At 35.2% G+C, this 10,362-nt stretch overlaps 1 protein-coding gene across 2 annotated transcripts; it reads right to left on the bottom strand.

The window, feature by feature from the left end:
• Positions 1-275: 275 nt before the first annotated feature.
• LOC147759326 (uncharacterized) lies at positions 276-7,200 on the bottom strand. Of its 2 annotated transcripts, none has more exons than XM_086998289.1 (6): positions 7,108-7,200; positions 4,302-4,598; positions 3,735-4,046; positions 3,424-3,462; positions 2,712-2,747; positions 276-1,897 (listed from the first exon to the last, which is right to left on the bottom strand). In XM_086998289.1, exons 1-6 carry the CDS (start codon positions 7,160-7,162, stop codon positions 1,521-1,523), a joined length of 1,116 nt encoding a protein of 371 aa, XP_086854415.1. In that variant the 5' UTR covers positions 7,163-7,200; the 3' UTR covers positions 276-1,520. The 2 variants fall into 2 exon arrangements, with proteins under 2 accessions (XP_086854415.1, XP_086854414.1); XM_086998288.1 differs by having other exon boundaries at positions 278-1,897; positions 4,224-4,598.
• Positions 7,201-10,362: the final 3,162 nt, after the last annotated feature.

The following is a 10,362-nucleotide window of genomic DNA, read 5'->3' as shown; positions in this document are numbered from 1 at the left end:
TTGAAAGTCATTCAGGTCGCTGTTAATTGGACATGAAATCCAGCCTTGGTCGTTGAAAACACACATAAGGGTAACAGACACATTTACAAGGACACGGTTTTCTTGCATTGGCGACCATTGAGCGTCCTGCAGGCTACATCTTTGGTCGTAGAGAGTCGCAGAAAGCATGCATTCAGTTATGGGGGCTTTAGTGATACACTGTATTTTGTCGTGCTATTTCTACACTGTAAAGCATATATCGATTTTATCAATGGACATTTTTTATGTCATTTTGAGTCTGGAGTTCATTGTCGCACAAAGTGACTGCCAAATAATTGCATGGACGTGGATTTTATCAAAAGGGTTTTATTTAACAACAAATACGCACATAAAAACTTGTGACGCACAAATTGTAATGAAGAAATTCAAGAAGTTTTCAGTGTTGTTTACTTTTAATTTCATATTATTAACCTTATTATTTACGGATTTTTAATCATATAGAACAATTAAAGGGATTAATAAAATCGGTTTTAATATAATTTATTCCAATGTTAAAATTTTAATTTAATTTAATTTTGATTTAAAAATCACAGAACAACTTTATAATACATGTATGCCTATACGTAAAATAAAATAACCCATGTAACAGCCAGATAAAAACATCTGTTAATATATAAACGAACTGTTTCTTGGCATCCATAAAAACAAACCAATCTAGCTTTTAGGTGAAAAATGCTTATGTATTAATTTATCACATACACCGTTCGACATGTATATTCCTCACTGCAATACTTACTTACAATTGATTAAGCTAGCGACAATTCCTATAAAACCCATAAGTTTAGGCAACAGGTCGAAGACGCTAAAAGCAATAAATGATGATTTATATATCTAGGAATAAATATATTTAAGCAAAGTAATAAGCAACACATTGACACAGTGAAAGCAAATTCTTTGAATCGTCATACGTAATGTGAAAATGCAACGCAGTCTTGGAAAGTAACAAAAGTATTACAGCCAATACCAACAAGTTTTCAACAATTAATTGATTTTATTAATGCCTTAAATCACAGATGTGCTCCCTTAACAGTTTAGTCGTAGCTTGCGACACCAAACTAGCATGTTATCATAATTCAATACTGTACAGTGTGAAAATACTTAAAATCGGAATCAATTACTATAAAATGTTTTGGATGCGTCATATACTTGTATGCAAGAAGCATAACACTTTGATGATTGTATGACATATGCATGTAAATTTAAATGTCTTCAAGTCATTTTGTTATACATTGAACATTGTGGATCTTTTTAATTACGAACCAAGTACATGTTGAGAGGTTCCTGACTGCATGTATAACGAAACATCTTCAACTATTGTACTGCCACAAAATGTGGAGTTCAAAATCGTTAAATCTGCAATTTTCATGATAATTTCCTATTATTTAAGGGTTTAATATTTTTACCCTTAGGTATATTATACAATACAATCACTCATCTGGGCCACCTTTGAATTGACTAGTCTTGAGGTCATCCTTGGAAAATTAAATGTAATTATAGTCACCAATACCATTTGTGGCGGTAGACGGCAATAGGTTCTCTCCAAGTTCCATGTATTGCCCATCTGAACGGTTATCCCGCCGAAGTTCTTCGTAACTATTCGCCAATGCAGTATCGTCATAGTCAACATGAACCTCATCAAAACCAGAGGAATGATCTGTCGCGCGATTCATAGATACTTGGACATTGAATGGACTGTTAACAGTGTTTGTAATAACACTGCCATGTTGCTGTTCAGAAGCTTGTGATTTGAGTCTCCTGGACAATGACCGAGTGCGGAATACAAGGTATGCAATTATGCAAAAAAGGCACATTGCTAACAACGATACCACAATGATTGATACTGTTCCCCCATCAATGCCTGAAATACAAAAGATATAATTTAAATGGGTTGCCAAGTATAATCCTTTCTGATTTTTGTTAACTGAAACATAATATACCCATTGGTACGACCACACTAAAATATTCACCCGGAATGTCTAATGATCTACAACGTTCACATTAATTTATAAGGATGGTACAGAAGCATAGTTAGTCGGATGAGAGTGTCCCAGTACCAAGAAGAGAGGGTGATGGATACAGATTATCGAGTAGAAGTTATCTGACTTTTTTCAACTGAAACATAATATACACATTGGTAGCTCAACTGTAAAATATCAACCCGGAATGTCTTATGATGTGCCACGTTCACGTTTATGATACCGAAGCATGGTTAACCGTATGAGAGTGTCCCAGTACAAAGAGGATTATCAAGTAGAAGTTCACGGTCGGTTACCAAAGCCCCCACCCCGCCCACCCCTTCAACCAACAGGTACTGAGTACTGTACACCTCAGTTTGTGTTCCGCAGTGCTCTTGGTTTAATTACATGTTGTTGTAGTTGGAGACACTGCAAATGTGATATAAGAGAAATACAAAACAGACTATAAATGAATAAATAAATATGTAACCAAGTATATTCCCTGAAAAATAATAAGCGTCACCTAAACTGACTAAGATTGTTTGTATTACAACTGGAAAGGTTGTGGTTGAATGTAAACCTGTATGATCTTCCAATTGGCTATGCCAGATAAAGCGTGAGAATTGACTTAAACCAACGCGTACCTAATGGTTGGGTTAAAAAAAATTTATCATATTTTGAAGCAAACGAAAACAATTTACTCCGAACTGCACCTACCTGCTGTAGATACGGCAACGCTGCTAGTTGAGAGAGCTGAAAAAACATAAAGAGGCACTTATTATTCAATCGACTACTTTGGGCTTGTCGATTCCCTTGCAAAGACAAATAATGCAGAAATTTGGAGCAATAGAATAAAACGAGAACTAGTGAGTGTTGGAGTATATTTTTGGTATCAGAACTGTCATAGATCAATGTGACTATATCATTTTAAATATTGCAAACTTCTAAGAGTTACCAGGCTTTTTGGTCCACTTTTTGAAGGATATTTTACCTTAAAAACGTAATGTTTAAGGCACTCTATTCGGCGTTTACCTGCCAAATTGACTTTTGAAAATGACAATTTTAACTTACAAACAAATCATTGACGGCAATTGGAATCGATTTGTTTCTAAATAACTTCTTGTATATTTCAAAAATAACAACCGACGTCAGGCACTTCTATTTTAGGGAGTTTTTATTATAGTTCTTAACGTCTGTATTAAACATTGGAAATAATTCATAAGTGTACATTTTATCTAAAATATATCTCTACGGCCCAAGTAGATGTGCATATAATAAATGTATGGATGTGCAGTCCATGTAAATAGGTCAAACAGGATAAGGTATAAGAAATGAATGGGGGACTTAACACGTCCATTCTTTTTTATCAGGACAAATAGTTTTAAAATAAGCAATTAAGAAAAATAAATCCAACATAAATTGTACCTACCTGCATTAGTGGATTTCACAGTAGTGGTAGTTGAAGGAGCTAAAAAGGGAATTCAGTCACTTCTAAAGATAAGAAATAATAAATGTACCTCATGCACATCCACAAGCCAAGAAGAATGATTTAGAAAAGCAGTAAAATGAGCACGCACAGGTATAGTGTTGAAATATGTTTTACAGAGTATGTTACAAATAAAGATATAAGCTCTTTGCGGTAAAGTTTAGGTTTTTCCAGCTCTTTATTTTTTGTTCTCAAGTGAAATGAAATGATCAAACTACCAATCCGAGTAAAATACACGAACCAAATATACATACCAGCACTCCCCGGCACTATAACACTTGTTTTGGTTTGACTTGTAAGAGAATCGTGCAGTAGTTGGCAAAAAACTTCAACTGGATCTGCTTGGGTTGCCATCACTTCTACTTCACTTTCCACCAGAAAGGTGTCTCCCTGGGGTGTCACCGTGTTCGAGGTTTCATTCATCTTGACCTGCATCTGGTTAGAACTTTGCATTTTAAACCACTTTATCTCAGGTGCTGGTCTTCCGCCATCAGAGGAACAAGTTACCCGGTAGGTATCTGTGGCGACTTGAGGTCCTCTTGTAATCTGGGGCGGGTTCGGCCGATCTGCAAATCATAAATTATAACATAAAAGAAAATTATCGTAAAGCTCAACAATTTGTGAAACTACCCCATGTGAACGTTTTAAGTTCTATTTTTTGGTTTGAGGAATATTATTTAGTAAAAGACAAAGCAATTACAAAAGTTTTTATTAGCATGAATATTGCACCGACTTTTACTTACACAGTAATTTGAGGGCCTGGACTGGAGTCGTAAAAACGGGATTATTGAATGGGGCGGAAACTTTGCAGTAAAAATTACCCTCATCTGCCAGAGTGACTGTAACAATTGTTAAAGTGAATGATGGATCAGAGACTGTAACCGTCACGTCAGATCTCGTATTATATTCGTTCTGCTTCATGGCATATCCAGTAGAAACTTCTATTCCTGCTATTTGGTTTGCAGTGCCCGTTCCATCTTTGTAGAATACGACGTACTGCGCTGTCTCTCCGGGATCCACTGTGTAACTGCACACAAGGTTTAACGGTTGTGGGTTGCCGCTCTCAGGATTCATGACGTACCCATGGGTCGGCAAATCAGCTAATGTTACCTCTAAACCTATGGTATAAGCACATAGAATTACTATACTCATCAAAAACCCCAGGAAACGTCTAGCAAGAAATCTCTCAATTATCCAATTTGTATCCATGTATCTGAGAGTGTTCATTTCAGTGGTGAGTGTCACACCAGTATTTGAGGTGTATCAATCATTGCAGTCGGATTAAGATGGAAAGTTGCAAGTTAACCTATTGTGTTGGTGCATTGTGTTGACAGGCGTTGGACTGTAGTCAATAATACTGTATACCTGCATAATTGATAATTAGTTAGCAAAATTTACACAAATAGGCGCAGAAAGGTAAAAGGTCATGTTATTCTTCTTGCCTTATCATACCACTATGGCATAAGGGAGGTCAGGTCAACTTTGATAGTAACATAAATATCAGCCAAAATGATATTATCTGATAAAGCAATTTATGAGCTTTCCAAAACATTTTATTTTTTGAAAATCAAGCAAGCCAATCAAAAGTTATCAAATTTTCAAGAATGCTAGTCAGCCACAAAATTTTGAAAAAGTCTTGTATGCAAGCATTTGTAACAGTGGAAGCCAAAAGTGTCACCTAATTGCCCAATCAATTAAACAAAATTGGCATAACTTTTGAATGGAATAAAATATCCATTTGAAATTTTCTGGAAAGTTACACTATGCCAAGAAGAATCTGACAAGATACAATTTTCTGTAATTTATCCATTATTTCCATGGCAACCATTGCTAAATATCAATAGCGGTCGATACTTTTTTTTTTTTTTCATCCTAAGGCTTCAACATCACTGCCCAAAGGCTACTTTTGGATGAAAATGATGCTAAATAACGTGCCGTAATTAAAATAAAAAATAATAGTTTCTAATGTATCTGTTGCTATAGAAATTGTCATTATGATAGCTGTTGCTATGGTAACAGTTTGAATTATTTTTTACACATTATCATGAATTTTTAAACTGAATATGAAGTGGGAAACACTCTTGGTACTCAGTTTATGAATTTAAGTTAAATAGTAAACAAATACTCTGTCACTGTTGCCATGGCAACCAATATTACAATGACAATTGCATATACGATTTTAAGGTTTAACTAGTAAAAATGCCAGAATGCACAATGAAAATAAATAATATCCGATTTTGGTAAGTTATAATTTTGCAAAAAAAAAAAATTAATTGATATTGGACATCATAGCAGGTAGGTAATACAAAAACCAGCGAGATTTTTTGGAGAGAGTTTTAGGAATTTTCTTTCTTTTTTTCTTTTTTTTTTTCTTTTTTTGTGTGTGTTAAGAAAAAATAAATAAATACTTCTTTTGTTCACTTTTGTTCGACTTTCATTAACCATTCTAGAGTTATTGCATATCTCCATGATTTTAAGATTCCCCTTTTTATGTTCACTAACGAGTTAGCCCCATCAATATCGTACGTAATTTCATACTTTGTTTGAAAAATAAAATAAACTCTATATTCTTGAATTGCAGACGTTTTATCAATATCATTGGGTTTCGTGAACAATTCAAAGATTTTCTGATTAGATATTCTGATATGTTGATCCTCTTTGGGTGCTGAAAGTACAGTTGCTTTTTCATCAGCAGAACAGCTTGGTGCGTTCGCCATTTTGTTTGCCGTAAGATCAAAGTCACTGATTTTCTAACGGCTGTTACGGCTCTGTCTTACCAAAAAATGATAAATAGATAACTAAATTGAACCAAGAATTAGTTTAATTATCTAGGTAGGGGTAACAGAATTTTCAGAACTTCGTTACTCTAACTGTAAAACACGATTAAAAACTTTACAAGCTAGTTGTGGTTGCTGTTTTCGGTTAAATCAACTTCTGTAACCCCTCAGTCGAACGGTTGGATCATTCTCTGCATGAATATGTGGCCAAATACGACGAAATAACATCCGGGACGCCGTACGGAGCTTTTATTTTAGAAAAATGGCGCGAAACGCGCAGGTTGAGCAAAATTCTTTAATAGTGGGTACCAAACGAGGAAGTGAAATCACCGGCGATTTCTCGCAGCATTTTCGTGGCTGGAGGCTAACAACAGAGACATGATACATTGTTACACATATTGTTCGAAAGCCCATTCAATGCACTTTTTAAATATACTTTCATATTTATCATAGGACCCAAATCCTGGAAGTAATGATGGAAAACAAACAGCGAGGTTAGATTTCTTCCCGTTTTCGACTGCGTGAGCGGTGTGACCTGACCTCCCTAGTGGCATCAAAAACTTCTATTGGGTGCGTAGTACTCCTACTATGAAGGAAGTATTTTTTACGATTGGCCTCATAATATAACCTAAAGAGCCATAATAATTTTTTTTTATCGTAAATGTTAGAAATTGTCATCATCTTGTTTAAAATGGCGTGTGAAGTTGTTTTTGTTCTTTATCTTTTGAAAACGCGCCACGTGGGGGGTCTATAGAAGCGATCATCCTGTTGTTTATGCGGAGGTTAAGCTGACGAATCTTCAAGACTATTAAATTATTTTAAAGTATAGAATATCATGCTTAGTCCCTACCTTCAGTTGTATATGGAGTTACAAACAGCAGCACATAAACACACCACGTCTTCATTTTTCCTCCGTGATGTTGCCTTTAGCCGCAGGTACAGGTACTTCCTGGGGTTTTTTTATTGGCAGCTAAAAATAACAACCCCGTCGCTCCCCGATAATCAACAAAACACACCTAACACAATTAACCTGCTGTATACAGAACGTTATGCTGGAAAATTTTCAGCATCGGTAAATTACTGTAGGCCTACTTGAGAGTGGATCACTGCTATTCTATTTTCCGAAATATGTCAAGAAAGGGCAAATATTATTGAAATCGCTCTTATAAGGACTTGGCTTCATAGGTACATAAGGAAACTGTCAAGTGATTGCATGATGCACGAAAATGTTTTATAAGCGGTTTTATTTAATAATAAATGCGTGCATGAAAACCTGCAATACAAAGTCTCTAGTAGAAATTCAAGCGACTTCCATTTATAATATTATTGTAAAATCCCTTTCTACAAATCTAATTTGTACTCAAATAATACAATTAAAGGAATAAACAAGCAAACATACGAATAAACAAGCAAGCAAGACTTTAATTTAATATCAGCCTAACTATCCAGCACTTTTTAAATTAAAACACAGAACGGATTTTACGATTTTTCTCATCCAAGAACATTTGTCTTCAAATAGGACGTAAAGATTAAAACACTTGGTTAAAATATAAACTATAAACTACAAAACATAGGCCACACTTTTTTATTTTCATGGATGACATCCTGCGCGCGCACCGATTTTCGTCCGTTCTCCAAAAAAAAAAAAAACACCTCCAAGGAAGTCGGTTGTCGCAAACGTCGTTATTGAATTTGCCGGAAAATGCAATCGGCAATCCTCGGCTAATTCCGCAAGCTCCATACTGTCATTGTCGAGCGCGGAGACATCCGAGTAGCTCCGAGTGCGGAAAATGAGCTTTCTGTGCATGCGTATTATCACCACATGGAAATATGGCCGCTTGCCGTCAAATTCATCTCTAGCATTAATTTCAAAATACACGACAATTAAAGTCATAAAGAGAACGGGGGCCGTCGTTTTGGATTGGTTTGCCATTGATATTGGACATGGAGATATCACCCTTTTACAGTTATACAAAATGCTGATCATCACCCGGAAAATTTCAGTGACATTCTGTCCAAAGCAGCACATACCAGGTTTTTTTTGTAGCGTAAAAAGGGTCGACAAGAGCGTCGTGGTATTTGGTGGACTGAAGGTCGGGCAGGCCACCCGATAGTTGGCTGCTACGTGTGAGTCGAAGTAGACAAAATGGCATCGACCGAAATTACCTTTTTTAGATTTGGTAGTACTGTAGGAAGCATAGGCCTATCTTTGCCTCATTTTTTTAACAATTCTGTGAAGTGTTTACAATGCTTTAATTTTCTGAGAGTACAAATAAAGACACGCTGTTTATTTGATATTTGTTTTATTGATTGCTATACCAACAAAATGCATGAAATAACCTTAAATAGATTTGGTAATATGCAGCATTTATATTCATGACTTTTTACCTTTCTACGAAGTAGGCCCTATTTACAATGCTTTAATATTTTGAGAGCATGGATAAAGACATATTGTTAGTTTGATACGTGTTTCTGTGGTAAATTAGTGTTTCCAGCTGTGTACTGAAAACATAACTTTTCTTAAGCAGTTTTTTTTTTTTTTTTTTTTTTTTTTTTTTGGACTGTTTTTTTTTTTTTTTTTTTTTCGCCCGCTCGCACCCATTTTGGGGTCCCCAGAGGATGTCATCCATAAAAATAAAAAAGTGTGGCCATAAGTAAAACTAGAGAAGCACTCCGAGAGCGCAGACCTCCGCCAAGGCAGCAAAGTCTCCACCCAATGCCGTTTCACCCCTAAATTTTCATTCTATAATGATTTAGTTTTTTTATATTATTGATTGATTAATGATTCTGATCACTACCAAAAACTAACCATCTGTTCCTTGGCCCACTTCTGACAATTCCTGAAAATTCCATCAAAATCGGTCCAAAACTTTTTCTGTAATGTTGCTAACAGACAGATAGACATACATGTATAGACAGACAGACAAACTAACGGAACTTAAATCATAACCTCCTTGGCGGAGGTAAAAAAAACCTATCTAGCTTTAAGTAAACAATGCTAGCGTTTAATCCTTCACACACACGGTTCATCAGGCTCATACATACAAAATTATCAACGCTTGATAAAGGTAGCTATGGTTCGTATACAATCTGAAAGATGAGGCAAGCTGGCAGTTCTATAAAGTTATAATTGGCTAATAAATGATATATTTTAAAATGAATTCTTCATTTAAACAAGGCAATACCATTTGTGAACGACTGTATAAAAATACAATGAATCTAAGGCGGTTCTTTACAGTGATATCTTAACAACACATAGTCAGAGTAATAATAGGTAACATTGATTTCTAGGTCTTTCATCAAAATATGAAAATGCAACACGACACGGTGTGTTCACTCCCACACCCGCCAACACACACACACGCGCGCGCACGTGCACACACGTAGACGCACACAGAAATTTCTAGCATAACACATTTCACCTCTTATTGATGTGTTTGTATGCAAATATTTGGTATTTTAAATTGACGGGCATATAATTAAGCTCAGTAAGGATGGAATCTAAAAGAAATATAACAAAAATACTTAAATAGATAAATAGATATTAAAAACATATATACACACTGGACAATAGAATTGTCACCCCCTGAATCAGAGTAATCAAAGTTAAAATGCTTGGTCTACTTAAAATGTAACTAATGAGTATAAAACCACTGTACAATGGAATTGTATTGTTGGTCTTTTTGTGAAATCTGATGTTAATAAAATGAAACCAGGAGCATATCATTCCACTGTCATTTATCTCCCCCAAAGTATTAGTTCAGTAGGGGTGACACTTCTATTGTCCAGTGTGTGTATCTTAAAAATCGAGAAAAAATATTTTTAAATTTTTTAAATAATTTCCAAATCCTTATGTAACACTACACATTGCGCTAACGGTTTTAAGTGATTCTTACAGAGCATAAAACCTCAATGTAATAAAAGCCAATCATTTATAAAAGATTATTGAGATATATTCCTCAATGCAATACTTACTTACAATTGATTAAGCTAGCGACAATTCCTATAAAACCCAAAAGTTTAGGCAACAGGTCGAAGACGCTAAAAGCAATAAATGATGATTTATATATCTAGGAATAAATATATTTAAGCAAAGTAATAAGCA

This window comes from Lingula anatina, unplaced genomic scaffold (genome assembly GCF_051362555.1).
Source record: "Lingula anatina isolate TDL-2025a unplaced genomic scaffold, LinAna3.0 unanchor3, whole genome shotgun sequence".
Lineage (NCBI taxonomy): Eukaryota > Metazoa > Brachiopoda > Lingulata > Lingulida > Lingulidae > Lingula > Lingula anatina.
This window is presented reverse-complemented; position numbering and strand designations above follow the sequence as displayed.

What these genes read in the sequence shown, in the direction of transcription:
- LOC147759326 (XM_086998288.1), bottom strand. Translation starts at nt 7,162, where the DNA reads ATGAAGACGTGGTGTGTTTATGTGCTGCTGTTTGTAACTCCATATACA. An exon ending in TATAGTGCCGGGGAGTGCTG is followed by an intron (nt 3,463 to 3,734) that starts GTATGTATATTT and finishes TTCCCTTTTTAG; the next exon opens with CTCCTTCAACTACCACTACT. An exon ending in TGTGAAATCCACTAATGCAG is followed by an intron (nt 2,748 to 3,423) that starts GTAGGTACAATT and finishes ATGTTTTTTCAG; the next exon opens with CTCTCTCAACTAGCAGCGTT.